Genomic DNA, 18,201 nt, shown 5'->3' on the forward strand with positions numbered 1-18,201 from the left:
TTCTGTAACATTTCATACCTGCAAAGGAAAAAATATAAAACAAAACAAAACCCTTTCTGAGATGAGTTAATTCACCCCAATTATTGTTGAGGAAAATTTAAGTAACATTCAGTTAAGTTTCTGGAGATTTACATGCAAAATACCTGGTAAAGAAATATATGAAAAAATGCCAGAGGAACACAGCTATTAAATTTCCAAATATGAGAAGAATCCTAAGATGAAGTTACCTTTGTTCTTTACACAGTAGGAATAAAACTACTGTCAAATGGCAAAGAAATAAATGTATAAAAAGACAAATATCAACAAAATGCTATGTGAACATATTTAAATCCTTTCTTAAAGATGCTTAAATATTTTACATTTTAGACACTGGGTGAACATTTGATTGTCCAAAAGTCTTATTCTATTGTTTTAATCTGCTTGAATTCTATAGTCCCCCTGTTGAGACCTACTTTATTTCTTAGCATAACTATGGCTCCTCTGTAACACTTGCTGTGGCCCAAAACATTTCAGAAGCCATTTTGACTCCATGTCTACATTTTGATTATGTCTCTAGGATTTCATTTCTCAAACTTTGTATACTTTATTACCTGGACACCCTATGAAGTCTTCTAACCACAAAACAAATCAAATTAAAGGTCAATTAGAAAAAACTTTGTCTAGCTAGCCAAAATGATGCACAGTTGCTTCTTAAAACGGATATATGGTTGCATTTTTGTTTCCTGGTTGTTACCTAGTTACAGTTTGTTTCCTACACCTGGTTAGAGTTTTGCTACCTGGTAATGTTTTCTGTATAAAACACCTGACCTAGGAGCAGACCAACTAGTAGTCTGGCTCTGAGTCCAGATTATGGCCCTGACTGGTCAGTTTCTGTTTAGGGTACAATAAACTTTGTTGAGTTGAGTCTGGTGTCTGAATGATCAGTGAGCGGCTATTTATATTTTTTTTATTAATTACAGTTTATTCACTTGTATCCCAGCTGTATCATCCTCTCTCATCCCCCCCCCTTCCCTCTGACCTTAGCCTATCAGGTCTCATCAGGACTGGCTGCATTGTCTTCCTCTGTGGCCTGGTAAGGCTGCACTCCTCTCAAGGGGAGATGATCAGAGCAGGCCAATCAGTTCACGTCAGAGACACTCTGTTCCCATTACTAGGGAACCCACTTGGAGATTAAGCTGCTGTGGGCTGCATCTGTGCAGGGGTTTTGGTTATTTCCATACATGGTCCTTGGCTTGAGTATCAGTCTCAGAATAGACCCCTGGGCCCAGATCTCCTATGGAGCTCCTATCTCCTTCAGGTCTTTCATCTCCCCTTCTTTCATAAGATTCTCTGCACTCTGCCCAAAGTTTGTGTATGAATCTCAACATTTGCTTCAATACCCTGCGGGGTAGAGTCTTTCAGAGGCCCCCTGTGGTAGATGACATGTATTATGATAGAAAATTAGCTTTTTTTTTATAAATTGTTCAGGGTAGGTAATTTTAAAGAGGTGATGGTCAAATAGCTCAGCAGGCAGAAGATCTTGCCATGCAACATAATTACATGAGTTGGTTCCTCCAACTCATGTTTGAAGAAGAGAATTAACTCCAAAAAATTGTCAACAGACGTACCATGTATGCTGCGGTATGCAATTGCTTGCACTACCAAGTACATATTACACACACACACACACAGCATTAAATGCTATAAATAATAAATAAAATATAAAAAATCAATTTACCCAAAAAACAGGATATAAATAAAATGAAAGGTTTACTAAAATGTGATAATTGTACTTTATATTAATTTGGTGATATACACCAAATCACACAAAATGCAATTCTTGGGAAGGATTTGTACTTGTTCCTAATCTTTTTCACCAGTGGTCTATTATTATTATTTTTCTACGATATGTATTGTATCCATCTCTCTTTCTCTCTTCAGTTCAACTGTGGGCTGTGTTGTACTCAGTGGTAGAAAATAATTGTTCATCGTGCACAATAATTCTATGATCGGATCTCTATGACATGCACACGCAGAAACTCACACACACAAACAGATTTTAAACCATATGCAACAAAAAATTTTAACTTTGAATGTAGTGGTAAAATTCATGCTAACTTTCCCCAAGCTGAATTTCTTTGCTGACCTTCATTAAGTAAATGGATAACAAGAACACAACTGCTTGAAAGTGCTACAGAGGAATCATAGAATCTCTGTGATTAAGTGTTTTGTAACAACCTTTCCTAACAAGAGCCAAAGACCTAATTATTCTCTGAGGGTCTGTACAAAAATAAATTTATAGTATTCATAACAATGTAATGCAGAAAATCTCTTAAACTGAGATGTTGTGAATTTTCTGTTAATTATTTTATTGCATTCTTATAAGGTTTTCACCATATTTCCCTCAAGAAAGCCAAATTAACAAATCCAGTTTGGATTACTATAAGAACGACGCAGATGTGGGAAAGGTGAGAGTGACTATTTTAACAGAGTTGGAAAGAGTGGCCCCAGGCCTGTGGGATTCTAGATATTAGGTGGAATTAGGCCAGGGTGTTTTAGTAGTTAATGAATGAGGACAACCTTCATATCCAAATATTTCTCCTGTTTAATCAGCTTATATGTGCTATCTAAAAATGACATGTATTTGTTATGGTGGGAGCCTTTTCCCTTATTATTCAATTTTCAGCCATAGAGTCATCTTTGTAGGCCCCAATTATTCAACTTTTCAAAGACCACATACTTTGCCCTAACTTTTTTTTTGTTTGTTTTTTAAATTTTTTTATTAATTACACTTTATTCATTTTGTATCCCCCCATAAGCCCCTCCCTCCTTCCCTCCCGATCCCACCCTCCCTCCCCTTTCTGCATGCATGCCACTCCCCAAGTCCACTGATAGGGGAGGTTCTCCTCTTCTTTCTGATCTTAGTCTATCAGTTCTCATCAAAAGTGGCTGCATTGTCCTCTACTGTGGCCTGATAAGGCTGCTCCCCCCTCAGGGGGAAGTGATCAACGAGCAGGCCAATCAGATTATGTCAGAGGCAGTCCCTCTTCCCATTACTATGTAACCCACTTGGACACTGAACTGCCATGGGCTACACCTGTGCAGGGGTTCCAGGTCATCTCCACGAATAGTCCTTGGTTGGAGTATGAGTCTCTGGGAAGTTCCTTGTGTTCAAATTATCTTGTTCTGTTGCTCTCCTTGTGGAGTTCCCATCCTCTCCAGCTCTTACTATTTCCCACTTCTTACATAGAATTCCATTCACTCTGCCCATCAGTTGGCCATCAGGCTCAGCATCTGCTTTGACAGTCTATACTGCAGAAGCTTTCTAACTTTTTAGTCAAACTTTGTGTTGGTATAATTAATTATCAAATCTCCCAGGTTTTAAGGAGAATTTTTAATTTGTATTTAATTTATTTAGTAAACTATAACCTCAGGAATTGTAAGATAAATCTTGTTATGGTAAATAGGGGGCTGTTTTACCTCCTGGCATGACTGTTGTATTAATAAGTTAGCTGGAGTTTTTCTGAGATAGAAATAAAAGACAAAGTAAGCCACGGGATCTATCTCAATGTCATTTGTCAATCAAAGAGATTGTTAAAGGAATACTGCAAGCTTCAGGCAGATTTATGAGTGCAGTTTGAAACAAACGGTGCTTGAGCTGAAATTTATAGCATTACAATCAGATCATTGCTGAGATACAAAATACAATTAACTAGCTTAACTGGAACATAAATTAATTGCCTTACTTCTTTATTCCAAGCTGCCAATGTTGTAACCTGTCTTTTGTAATTATGTGAGAAAATGTTGTCCTTTAAATGCCAATTTTTGTTCTGTTTCTTGTTTTAGGAATACACAGAATACTTAAGATTGTACAGGAGAATTCAGAAACAAACACATTTTGCTGGCATCACACCTGTTCCGCTGTGGAATAATGGTTGGAATCCAAATACACAGCAGAACAAATCACTGCTTCTTGAAAGACTGGATGCTGGTGATTCCGTTTCTATGGCCTTGCCTTGCAGTCGCAGAGACTTTGAAAGCTGAGAGGGTTCAGACTGTTGTGCCCTCTCCTTGGAGAGCTAAGCGTGCCTGGGTCTGGACCCAACTTGTTGTACCAGAGGAAATGGAAGCGGGACAATACGTTGGACGGGTATTTATTTCCTGAAACAGTTGCAGTATATGGCTTTATAAAGAAGTAATGTAAATGGATTTAGAAAGCCTGATGGCTTCCACATATTCAAGGCAGCCATTAGGAAAACAAACAAACAAACAAACAAACAAACCAAGCACAGGCATAATAAATTTGTATATACGAACACCCTTTCAAACTCAAAGAGGGAAGTACAATTATCAACTGTGCTCAGCCTGGTATCCTGCTCTGCTGCATAGCTGCTAACTTGTCCTCATTCGTTTTTAATGACACATATTAATCCTATCTCTGTTAGTGGTTCGGGAACTCAGCAACCTACACACATCCTGTGATTAGAGAGGATGAATTGTAAAGAATGATTAGGTTAGTTTTATCAGAGAATTATATTTAAAGAAAACTTTTTTAGTGAGACAGAAGCTCTCCAATTTGTATATTTCATATTTGTTATTATTTGGTTTATGGTAAACACAGGTGTTTACAATACCAGGTACGTTTTTGCAACTCTTTTGCTCCAGATAGATGTACTACAGTAAGTTAATTGCTAAATTAAAGTCTAAATGGTGAAGGTCTCATAACTCACTTGGCTTAGTCTATTTGGGAGAGCACAATGTTAGCCTGGTCTTCAGAATCCAGCAACAACTTATCTACCCTAACACTATAGATTATATGTATGAATAAAGCCAAGCAGAGGTTTTCAAAAACCTTCCTGTGTTTGCATGTGTGTGCCCGCCACAAATGATATTTCCCTCATCTTTTAATTTTCTAAGAGGTCTGCAGACAAACCATATACAGATGTGTCGTGCATAAATGACTAGTTCTGCATATTATATTCTTTTTTATTAATTACACTTTATTCACTTTGTATCCCCCCTATAAACCTCTCTCTCCTCCCCTCCCAATCCCACGCATGCCCCTCCCCAAGTCCACTGACAGGGAAGGTCTTCCTCTCCTTCCTTCCGATCCTAGTCTATCAGATCTCATATTCTTAGTCTATTTTTTACTTTATAAAAGGGATTTATGAAAGCAGGGAAGGTTGGTCAGTGAATAAATGTGCAATCTTTGAAACCTGTTTTCCTGAGTTTGATCTCTGGTACCTAAATATGGAAAGGCGAGAACTGACTTCTAATATTGTCCTCTGATGGTCTGCATGGAAGGACCATGAAGAGTCAGCACGCGCACACACACACACACACACACACACACACACACACACACACACACACCACACAAATGCATAAAATAAATATTTTTAAGATAACTGAAAAATCATAATGATAATAGACATAATTGTATAGTGGGTATTTTTTGTAAAAGTATGATAAGGGTTTGTACATTTCAATACAGGAAATAAATACATTCTTGACAGAATTATTCTCTCTAATGCTTTTAATTATCCTCATATTTCTATATCTTCTATGTATTTTCACCCAAACCAGAAAACTCTAGTGTTTGAATGTATCTAGAAGATAACTTTCTTAGATACCTGTATGTCTTAAACTAATACAAACATTTAATATCATATTTTTATTGACTAGCAATAAGATATAAATAATGGAACTAGCTGAAATTGAGATAATTAATATACTGAATATTTTATGTTGATGATATTTCTAACTAGACTTAATTTTTTTAAATAATAAAATTTGGGGGTTTTGTTGTTGTTGGAAATTATGAACCTCTCCACTGCCTGACACAGATATACATTTGATGTCAATTTTTTACCTCAGTTGATATAATAAAAAAAAAAAAAATCACAAGATGATTAAAGGTGGTGACCTACACCTTTAATCCCAGTATTCAGGAGGCATAGGCAGGTGGATCTCTTGAGTTTGAGGCCAGCCTAGAATACCGAGCAAGCTCCAAGACTGCCAGGATAAACCATAAAAGAATTATATTGAATTGAGAGAACTGTATAGATTATATAGAATTGGTGCTGACTAAAATACAGGAAAATCACAATTACTAAGTTACATTTTCCTTACATTTGGGAACTCACTTGTTTATCTTTATACTTGCAGATCAAATCTGACTTAGACAATGGAGACAACCGTTTCCAGTACAAGCTGCTAGGGTCTGCCGCTGGGAGCTTCAGCATTGATGAACAAACAGGTGACATATTTGCCACAAGGAAGCTCAACAGAGAAGAACAATCCCTCTACACCCTGAGAGCTCAGGTCCTAGACATCACTACTGGAAAGGCTGTGGAAACTGAGTCTGAGTTTATCATCCGAGTTTTGGATAAGAATGACAATGAACCCAGATTCCTAGATGAACCTTATGAAGCCGTTGTACCTGAGATGTCTCCAGAAGGTACTGCATTTTAGTTTATGTCACAGTTTTATTAACAATGATGATAGATTTAAACATTTGAATATGTGTTTGGTAGTACATTACTTTAATTTTCATAATAATTCTTATGAAAAACTTTTTGAATGAAATATTTGAAAAATTAGATAATATAATAACAATTTATTGGGCATAATTAGAAGAAAATTGTAGATACTTTCTAGCAAAGTCTACCTAGTTAATATTGTATGTATTATTTACTCAATCTTGTTTGTACTTCTAAGTCATAATTTGATGATTTTATTCTTTCATACACTGTGTATATCAAACAGAAACCGTTTTTATAACCGTCTTTGTTGGTTACATTTATATCTGAAATGAAATTTATTTCAACCTTGAACTTTCAAGTGAAATTTATTGACATTTTCCTCTTTGTTACTTTGTATTGCAAAGTTATTTCTATCTCAGTTTTTATTTTATATCTGAAAGTTTAGTTGAATATATTTGTTTGGCTAATAAAGTCTACAAGATATACAATGATGAATTAAAGAAAATTATCTGTATGACTAAAACTATTACAGGCATCAAAACCAGGAATACAAAAATAAGAGTGCTTGAACAGTTACGTGCAGTTTTGTTTATTTCAATTTATTTTCAATGCTATTGTCATTAAAGTCTTAAATTTAAATGAATGAAGAAGAGATTATTGCAATAGGACAGTGTAAATCATCTACATTGGAGATGAAGAATATTTTTGCAGCCAACATAATTTATGATATTGAAAAAGTTTCTTTATTATGTCAGTCAAAATTTCGATAATACAATATACATCATATTTAATTTAATTTTAAAAATCTGTTTAAATAATTAATAAATGTTTTAGTTGATCATCTTAAATTATGCCAACATATTTTAAAGTTTATGGATTATTATCCATTGATTATAAAATATATATCTCATGTTAATATTTCTGATTTTCCACTTTTTCACATACCACTTATAAATTAATCGTAATATTCTGCAGTACAGGTCTTCAACTACAACTTAAACAAATTTAGTTACATGTGTGTCAAAACAAATTGTGTTAAAATATTTTTAAAACTCTTGGAAAGTAGTTATTTTGATGGCTAAGTAAACTAGTTTCTAGTGGGCTGTCTAGTTATTAAGTATTCCTTATTCAACCAAAATTGCATATACTTACAGTGTGATGCTTTTGTTCTCTACTATGCTATATACTCTCTTCTTTGTATATATTGTCGGGTTTTCAAAATCACATTTACATTTGAAATATAGTTGCTTTCCAACTTGGACTCTTAAATGGAATTGAGCTAAAATTGTGTGTGTGTGTGTGTGTGAGTGTGTGCAAGGAAATTTTCTTCTTTCTACATAAAAAAATATAGGATATATAAGGATCAATGATAAAAAAGTTCTTGGGGTTCAAAATAGTTGAATTCATCCACAACATGATGCATGTTTCTATGAAAATGCTACACAAGTCTTGAGAGCAATTTGAGAGCTGACCATTGTATATACAAGGGAGACTCCTTGATTGTCGATGAAGGCATGTAGGGACCCGAGGGATTGCAAATTGCTATCGTCACTCTGAAATATTTGCTTTCTGAAGTTGAATATTCATTTGAATATCATTGTGAATGACCTGAATAAAAACTTCTTTTAATCATCTTTCCTTTTTAATGATTGCTGTCAGTTTTCCTCTAGAATAAAACATAGGCAGGACATTAAAAATTGGTTGTGTGGGGCTAGAGAAATATCTCAGGGGTTCAAGAATCATTAAGTCTTCCATAAAACTCTTTGGTGATCACAATGTCAAATAAATCCACATTGACAGAGTTATAATTTCCTCAAACCAGGTTATATCTAGTGCCTACAGAATAAGTTTGATATGTGGAGAAATTCTGTTATTGATTCTGTTACTAATGTTTCTTCTAATCTTCAAATTTTATTTAGCTTTATAGAATTTAGCGCTGATTAAGATTTCCTCAAACGCAGTGATTTTTATTAAATTGTACATGCACTATCTATATTTTCTCTACTATTATATAATCCTATAATTTTAATTTAATTTACTTTTAGTAATCTTATCTGAGTCATAAAAATGAATGAATTTTATCAAAGTGTATACTTCCCAAAATGGCATGTCTGTCAGTCTTCATTTTGTTGTAAGTATATACTATTATTTTTTGAGATATAGAACAAAGTAAAAACCATAGGAGGCCTGAAACGTCATATTTTTATTTAGGAAACGGTGTTTGCACTTCACAAGTAGTATAATCCAGATAGACCAGTATAATCACTGCTGAGTTACACATACAGAGAGAAGAGACCCTCAACAATTAATGAAAGTGGACAGTAATTTGAAGAAAAATAAAAAGAGGTGATTAGAAATATTTGAAGGGAGCAAAGGGAATTGAAAATGATTTCCTTGTAATAAAATATAACAAAATGAAAAAAATATTTTAAAATTGGCCATTGTTGAAATTACAGTCAACTACTTTTTATTCCATAAAATAGAAACAGAAGGAACACTACCAAACTCATTCTATGAAGCCACAGTCACTTTGATACCTAAACCACACAAAGATCCAACCAAAAAAGAGAACTTCAGACCTCTCTCTCTTATGAACATTGATGCAAAAATACTCAATAAAATACTTGCAAACCGAATCCAAGAACACATCAAAGATATCATCCATCATGACCAAGTAGGCTTCATCCCAGGAATGCAAGGGTGGTTCAACATACGGAAATCCATCAACGTAATCCACCACATAAACAAAATGAAGGAGAAAAACCACATGATCATCTCCTTAGATGCTGAAAAAGCATTTTAACAAAGTCCAACACCCATTTATGTTTAAAGTCTTGGAGAGATCAGGGATACAAGGCACATACCTAAAGATAGTAAAGGCAATATACAGCAAGCCTATAGCCAACATCAAACTCAATGGAGAGAAACTTAAATCAATCCCACTGAAATCAGGGACAAGACAAGGCTGCCCACTCTCTCCATATCTCTTTTAACATTGTACCTGAAGTCCTAGCCAGAGCAATAAGACAACTAAAGGAGATCAAGGGGATACAAATCGGAAAGGAAGAGGTCAAAGTGTCACTATTTGCAGATGATATGATAGTATACATGAGCGACCCCAAAGATTCAACCAGAGAACTTCTTCAGCTGATAAACACCTTCAGCAAAGTGGCAGGATACAAAATCAACTCAAAAAAATCAGAAGCCCTCTTGTATACCAAAGAAAAAAAGGCTGAGAAAGAAATTAGGGAAACAACACCCTTCACAATAGCCACTAATAACATAAAGTACCTTGGTGTGACTCTAACCAAGCAAGTGAAAGACCTGTTTGAGAAAAACTTCAAGTCTTTGAAGAAAGAAATTGAAGAAGATCTCAGAAGATGGAAAGATCTCCCGTGCTCATGGATTGGTAGGATAAACATTGTGAAAATGGCCATCCTGCCAAAAGCAATCTACAGATTCAATGCAATTCCCATCAAAATACCAACTCAATTCTTTACAGAACTTGAAAAAAAGATTCTCAGCTTCATATGGAGAAACAAAAAACCCAGAATCTCCAAAACGATCCTGTACAACAACAGATCATCTGGAGGTATCTCCATTCCCAATCTCAAGCTGTACTACAGGGCAACAGTAATAAAAACTGCATGGTATTGGCATAGAAACAGAAAGGAGGATCAATGGACTCGCATAGAAGACCCAGAAATAAACCCACACACCTATGAATACTCAATATTTGACAAAGAAGCCAAATCCATTCAATGGAAAAAAGACAGCATCTTCAACAAATGGTGCTGGACCAACTGGAAGTCTACGTGTAGAAAAATGAAAATAGATCCATATTTATCACCCTGCACAAAACTAAAGTCCAAGTGGATCAAGGACCTCGACATAAAACCAGATACTCTAAATCAGCTGGAAAAAAAGTGGGAAACAGCCTAGAACTCATTGGCACAGGAGACAACTTCCTGAACAGAACACCAACAGCATAGGCTCTAAGAGCAACAATCAATAAATGGGACCTCATGAAACTGAAAAGCTTCTGATATGGAAAGGATAGGAGCTCTACAAGGACCAAATATATCTGGGCACAGGGTCTTTTCTGAGACTGACACTCAACCAAGGACCATCTATGGATATAACCTAGAACTTCTGCTCGGATGTGGCCCGTGGTAGCTCAGTAACCAAGTAGTTTTCCAAAGTAAGGGGAACACGGACTATTTCTAACAGGATCTCAAGGGCAGGCTCTTTGACCTCCCCCCCACCCCAGGGGAGGAGCAGTCTGTTAGGCCACAGAGGAGGACTTTGCAGCCAGCCCTGAAGATACCTGATAAAACAGGGTCAGATGAAAGGGGAGGAGGTCCTCCCCTATCAGTGGACTTGGAAAGGGGCAGGGAGGAGACCAGGGAGGGAGTGTGGGGTTGGGGAGGGAATGAGGGAGCGGGATACAGCTGGGACACAGAGTTAACAAAATGTAACTAAAAAGAAAAAAAAAAGATACAAAAAAAAATGACAACATAATCTTTGTGTTTCTAGTCTGATAGATTTTTAAAGTTAACATCTGGAAAATATGAATAAAAATTAAGATAAATATAAATATATCAAGCATTTAGAAATCTGCATTTTTTACCACTTTTTTTAAATATGTGTGTATACAGACACATATTGTTTGCATGTTAACTACATGTTAAATGCACGTTTGTCATTTACAAAAAAAGAAAAGCAGCATTATTTTCTTTAACATATAGTTGTGTTTGTTTTGCTGAACTGAATTTATTATTAAATAAGACCCAAAGCTGAATTTACTCTTAATATGTCTGTTCTTTTTAGGAATATTTGTCATCAAGGTGACAGCCAGTGATGACGATGATCCTACCAGTGGCTATCACACTCGCATCCTATACAACTTAGAAAGAGGCCAACCATATTTTTCTGTTGAACCAACAACAGGTATCTGTGCATTAAAAAGAAACAAGACAAGCAAACAATGCAACACCATATGCTCTACAGAAGGAAAATATCAGCACAAATTATCAGATTACAAACGTGTTCTATGGTAGATGCCATTTCCTGACGTTTGCTGATAGGTTAAGCAGTGTTTCTGTGATTTCAGAGTTTGAAATGTCCATACCTCTGCTGTAGAATATCTATATGTGTGCTATAAAATGGATGCAATGAATTTTATAAATTTTCCAGAGAAGAAGGAGCAAAGCAATTTTACAAATACGGGGAGAAACATTACAGGAAATTGACCAGATGTTGTACTTTTAAAGACTGAAAGCACCTTACAAGTCACCACCTTCGTTGAACATCGGGGACTTGAGGCTAAAACCCACAAGGTTGCTTTCACATTGCTAAGTAGATGTCTAGGATTTACTATATAATGTTTTATGTCTGGTGTCAGAAGGTAAAGAAGTCCCTTTAAACATAGTTGTGTGTTTTACACATTGTTGTCTTTATTTTTGTCTTTGAGACATGGTCAATTTATACATTTTAAAGAAAAGATTTTTTTTTTCTAATCATTGCAGCCCCAGTTTGCAACAGTAACTTGAATATCTTTGAAAATAATAGGAATTTATGTTCTTTATTTGAAGTACATAATAATATAGTTATTTGATACTGTAAAGGAACTGAACTCATAGTCTCATACATGCTAAAAGAATCTCTGAACCTTCTTATCAGCTGTAGACATATTTATTGACAACTTAATATTTATATGACTCATTTGCTTAACGAGTTATAATTATGTCCCAATCAAAAAGGAAGCCTTTATATAGCTTTCTCTTTAGAATTTGTAGGCTTTAAACATTCGACATCCTAGCTAATTGTCCCTAAATTTTGCAAGTAAAAAAATGGACAATCATCTGGTTACTATTAAAATACAAAAATACTTAGAGTTTTTCTTAAAAGATAATATATTTTGTTAAATGTTTAAATATTAACTTTTTTTCCCCATTCATTTGGGAGATGTTGATGTCAGGCTTTGTCAAGGCTTCTTGAGGTTAAAAACTTTATGGAATGTGAAGTTTTGTGGAGTTGGGTTTGTAAGAGTCTAAATTTTCTGACATGGTATTCGTATAATATATTATTCAGAATATGCAAGAGAAATGCTGTTCTATTTTATGTGTACATTTTAGTACATTTTATTGCAATAATGTTTTTTTGTTTTGTTTTGTTTTGTTTTCAAGACAGGGTTTGTCTGTGTATCCTTGGGTGTGTAACAATATTTTCTAATAATGTATTTTGATCGTGTTTCTCCTCCACCAGAACTTCCTATCATTTTTACTCACATAAGCTAACTTTATGGTCTCTTGCATGCCTCTTTCTCTGTCTCGCTGTCATTCTCTCTCTGTTTCTCTATATTCAAAAACCCCTGCAAAAACGAAAATCAAAACAAATAAGTAAAGGACTAATAAAACTAAAGTATGTCAAAACAAAACAAGAAATAGCATGAAATTCTTTTTATGTTGGCTGCCTACTACTCAGCATGAGCTGCTCTGAGATGTGGTTATTTTTATATTCAGAGTGATGCACCATTGGAAAAAAATCAGATTTTCCCTTTGACAGCAAGGTATCAATTGCAAATATTTACTTGGGTTAGGGTTGTAGCCTGTGTCTTCTCTCAGTGCTGGGACCCCACATGCTTTTACTTGTTAACATGTTTTGCGTATTCTCACCATCTCTGTGGGTTCCTATGTGCTTCATTTCTGCAGTGTCTAAAGACATAGTCTCCTCAGAGTCATCCATCCATCACCTCTGGCTCTTACAAATTCTCTGCACACTCTTGTGTATAAAAACTTAAACCTTGAGGAAAGCTGTTTGGTAAAGACGTTCATTTAGGATTGAGTTTTCCATAGATTTTTACGCTCTGGACACTGTCCAGTTGTGGACCACGGTATTAATTCCCGCCTACTTCAAGAAATTTATATGATGAAGTTTAAGCAAGGCACTGATCTATAGGGATAGAAATATTTTGTTTCATTTCATTGTTATATCTTTTATCCAAATAACCTGGGTCTAGCGTTTCTCCTAGACCCATGACCTATCTAGTCTCAGGATTTTGGCTCCTTTAGCAATGTCAGGTATGTCTTCCATCTCATTAAGTAGTCCTTAAACACACTTTTAAAAGATTGTTGGTCACTCCCATAATATTTCTACTACTTTTCTACCATTATATCTTACAGTCAGTTTTCTGTTGTAGGTCACAAATATTTTTACCTGACTAACGATTAGCTTTCTCCTCTAGTATTATGCAAAGTACCTCAAGCACAAGAACATTATTCAGTAGGGGTAAAGCATCTATTAGGCAATTGACTTGATTTCCCTGTGTTTGATGACTTGTTAGTGTTGTCTTCAGTAATAGGACATGGCGATAAGGTTGTGGAAAGCAACCCTTATTCATGCCAAAGGCTGTGATATTTAGAGTTTCCAAAAGGAATCTTTTTGGCCAGTGACTCAACATGATTTAATCCACTACCAAAACGGAAGATTTTACTTGGGGAATTGTCTCTGCTGTTACAAGATGTCTCCCTTTAGATTTCTTTGATAGATATTTGCATTTTAGAAAGCTTTTTTTTTTCCACTTGGCTTTAAAATAACTTTTATCTTTAGCTGTCTTTTTTTCCCCCCCACTCTCTTCCTTACTTAACCTTTCTATTCTAGTCTCTGATTCATATCTCCATAACAGTATATACTATTTCTCTTTCCTTTGGAGAACCTCTCTTCCACAGTGTCCACTTATTTGGTACCTAACCTTTGCTAGCTTAAAAGCTAACATTTGCATATAAGACAACATATTATATTTTTCTTATTGGGTCTGGGCTACCTCGCCTAGGATTTTTCTAAACTCTATTCATTTTTCTGCAAATTTTATAGTTTCAAAATAGCTAAATAATATTCAATTGTGTAAATGTACTGCATTTTTGTTTTGTTTTGTTTTGTTTTTTGTTTTTGTTTTTGTTCTCATTTTTGTTTTTTTGAGACAGTGTTTCTCTGGATAGCTTTGCTTGTCCTGAACTCCCTTTATAGAGCAGACTGACCTTGAACTCAAAGCAGTTTGGCTGCCTCTTTCTTCCCAAGTGCTGGTATTACAGGAATGCACCACCCTACCTGGCTAAATGTACCACATTTTCATTTTATTTATCAGTCAATGAAGATATTTCTAATTTCTGGTTATTAAGAATAGAGCATCAGTGAACATGGATAATTATATATCTCTGTTTTAGGTTCTTTTGGGTACATATGTACAAGGGCAGTATAAAGATTGATTTTCATATTTCTGGGAGAATCTTCACACAAATTTCCATAGTGGCTGAACCAGTTTTCATTCCCACCAGCAATAAATGATTTACACCTTCATGTGCTACTTATTATTCTTAAAATATGAGGGTTTCATTTCTTATATAATCTTCTCTGTACAAATCTGTTTGTCTTAGAGATTATATCACATAAAGGATTTTTCAAAGTGTATCCCTGTGACATCTTACATAATAAAAACAATTAAAAAACATAAGCATGGGCTTTTGCAGTATGAAACTTACAGCTATTTAATAAACATGTAGATATTAACAAATAGATGTTTAATCAGTCAACAATACCCAAATAAACATAAAGGTTCAAATGAGAAAGATAAAATAAGAATAACTATAGGCTTTCCTGTAAAGGAACATTTTTCTGAACCTAGAATGAAGACCTTAGCCTGGACCAAAGGAAAGTCCTCCTAAACTATGGAGAAAATATAAAAGACATTTACTCTTAAACTGAAAACAAAACAAAACAAAAATGAAGTTCCTGAAACACATAGATGATACCTGCTATCTTATTGTATTAAGGGTATAGTCATATTTAGTGATTTGATAAGACATAATTAGTGTTTACTTTTACTGTTATTGTAGACATCTATGTTATTACCTAGCATATAAACAATGAGTATTACACAATGGGATGCTTAAAAAGTTACCTATGAAGAGGTCATTGGTAATAATAAAAAGAATTGTATTACTCTTTTTTAAAGGAGTCATAAGAATAGCTTCTAAAATGGACAGAGAGTTGCAAGATACATACTATGTGGTTATTCAAGCCAAGGACATGCTTGGTCAGCCAGGAGCCCTGTCTGGAACAACAACTGTATCAGTTAAGCTGTCGGATATTAATGACAACAAGCCAATATTCAAAGAAAGTAAGTAGATTGTGTCTTGAATTCCCATTGTATTTATATCATTTGAGTAGGCACAGATGTTGAATTTTGCACACTATGAAAGCATTGTAAAAGCAAAAGTATTATATAAAATAAATATGCTAATTTTTATTAATTAATTCCATTTACATCTCAGTAATGGTCTCTCTCTCCTCTTTTCCCTGTCCCTTCCTCACTCCCACATCTTTTCTCCTCTATTCTTCAGAATAGGGGAGCCCCCATCCCCAGATATCACAGCTCATCTATTCACTTGAGGATTGAGATCATCTTTCTCCTCTGTGGCATGGTAGGGAAGTTACATCAGGGGCAAGTGATCAAAAGGCAGGCAACATAGTCTGTGTCAGAGATATCCCCCACTCCCCTAACTAGAGGGCCAACATGAAGCCTAAGATATTTATCAGTCTTATCTTCTTTGGATGTGTGCATTGCAGCATGTCTATTCTATACTGCATAACTAAAATCTAACTATAAATGAGCATATAACATGTGTATCTTTCTGGGTCTGTGTTATCTCACTCAGTATGATCACTTCTAGGTCCATCCATTTAACTGCAAAGTTCATGATTTACTTACTTTTGATACTAATGGTTGAGTAGTATTCCATTGTGTAACTGTATGACAGTTTCTTTATTCATAAGTTGAGGGACATCTAGGTTGTTTCCAGTTTCTGGTTATTATGAATAAAGCTGTTATGGCCATGGGTGAGCAAATGTCTTTGTATGGTGGGGCTTCTTTTGGTTACATGCCCAGGAGTGGAATAGCTAGGTCTTGAAATATGGCTATTCCCACTTTTCTGAGAAAGCATCAGATTGATTTCTAAAGTGGTTGTAAAAGTTTGCACTCCCACCAGAAATAGAGGAGTGTTCCTCTTTCTCCACATTCTTGCCAGCATGATTTGTCACTTGTTTTTGTTTATTTGTTTGTTTTGTTTTTTGTTATTTTGTTTTAATTTTGGCCATTCTGACAGGTATAAGAGAATCTCAGAGACATTTTGATTTGGTTTTCCCTGATGACTAAGGAATTTGAGCATTTCTTTAAGTGTTTCTCATTCATATGAAATTCCTCTGTTGAGAATTCTTTGTTTAGCTCTGTATCCCATTTTTAATTGTGTTATTTGGTTGGTTGGTGTTTAATTTCTTGAGTTCTTTATATATTGTCAGATGTTAGATTGGTGAAGACCTTTTCCCAATCTGTAGAGTGTTATTTCATTCCATTGATAGTGTCCTTTGCTTTATAGAATTTTTTTTAGTTTCAAAATGTCCCATTTATTTATTTTAGATATTAGAGCCTGAGCTGTTAATGTTTTGTTCAAGAAGCTGCCTCCTGTGCCAATGAGTTCAAGGCCCTTACCCACATTCTCCTCTAGCAGATTGATTGTATATGTTTTTTTTTTTTTTTTTGAGGTCTTTGATCCATTTAGATTTGAGTTTTTTGTAGGGAGATAAGTATTGATCTATTTGCATTTTTCTGCATATAGATATCCAGTTAGACCAACGCCATTTGTTGAGGATGCTGTCTTTTTTTTTTTTTTTTTTTTTTTTGTGTTTTTTTGTTTTTTTTTTAAAAATAGGGGTGTATATATGTGTGTTTTTTTTTTTTTGTTTTTTTTTTTTTTTTTTTTTTTCATTGTGTGATTTTGGCTGATTTGTAAAAAATCAGGGGTGCATATATGTGTGCTTTTATTTCTGGGTCTTTAATTCAAATCTGTTAATTAAACAGCCTGTTTTTATGCCAGTACCATGCAGTTTTTATTGCTGTTGCTCTGTAGTATAGTGTGAAGTCAGGTATAGATATACTTCCAGAAGTTCTATTATTGTACAGCGTGGTTTTCACTATTCTGGATATTGTTTTTCCATATTGAGTTTGGGATTATTCTTTCAAAGTCTGTGAAACATTGCATTGGTATATTGATGGGAATTGCATTGAATCCATAGACTGCCTTTGCTAAGATGACCATTTTTACTATGATAGTCCTATGGATCCATGAGCATGGCGGACCTTTCTATCCTCTGGTATCTTCTTGAATTTCTTTTTTCAGACATTTAAAGTTCTTGTTGTACAGGTCTTTGACTTTATTGGTTAAAGTTACCCATAGATACATTATATTATTTGTGGCTATTTTGAAGTTTGTGGTTTATCTAATTTCTTTCTCAGCCCATTTGTCATTTGTATAGAGGAGGCTACAGATTTCTTTTACTGTTAGTCTGTATTCCAGCCATTTTCCTGAAGGAGTTTAACAGCTGCAGGTGTTCTGTAATGAAATTTTTGCTGTTGCTTACATATACTATTATATCATCTGCAAAGAGCAATACATTAGCTTCTTCCTTTCCAATTTGTAGCTCTTTGATCTCCTTTATTTGTCCTTTTATTCTAGCTAGAACTTCTAGTACTGTATTGAAGAGATTTGGAGAGAGTGGGCAGCCTGTCTTGGTCTGATTTTCGTGGGATTGCTTTGAGTATCTCTCCATGAAGCTTGATGTTGGCTATCAAGTTGATATATATATATATATATATATATATATATATATATATATATATATA

The 18,201-nt window shown here is 34.8% G+C and overlaps 1 protein-coding gene across 1 annotated transcript in view; it reads left to right on the forward strand.

Moving 5' to 3' along the window:
- Positions 1-3,884: 3,884 nt before the first annotated feature.
- Positions 3,885-18,201, forward strand: part of Cdh19 (cadherin 19) — a 58,578-nt gene continuing 44,261 nt past the window's right edge. Inside the window, exons 1-4 of the mRNA XM_055604497.1 lie at positions 3,885-4,129; positions 6,148-6,439; positions 11,295-11,414; positions 15,478-15,642. Coding sequence (XP_055460472.1) covers positions 3,911-4,129; positions 6,148-6,439; positions 11,295-11,414; positions 15,478-15,642 — 796 coding nt within the window. The 5' untranslated portion in view covers positions 3,885-3,910. The remainder of the gene's footprint in view (positions 4,130-6,147; positions 6,440-11,294; positions 11,415-15,477; positions 15,643-18,201) is intronic.

The sequence above is a fragment of the Psammomys obesus genome, unplaced genomic scaffold (genome assembly GCF_907164565.1).
Source record: "Psammomys obesus unplaced genomic scaffold, mPsaObe1.curated_primary_1811, whole genome shotgun sequence".
In the NCBI taxonomy this organism is placed as follows: Eukaryota; Metazoa; Chordata; class Mammalia; order Rodentia; family Muridae; genus Psammomys; species Psammomys obesus.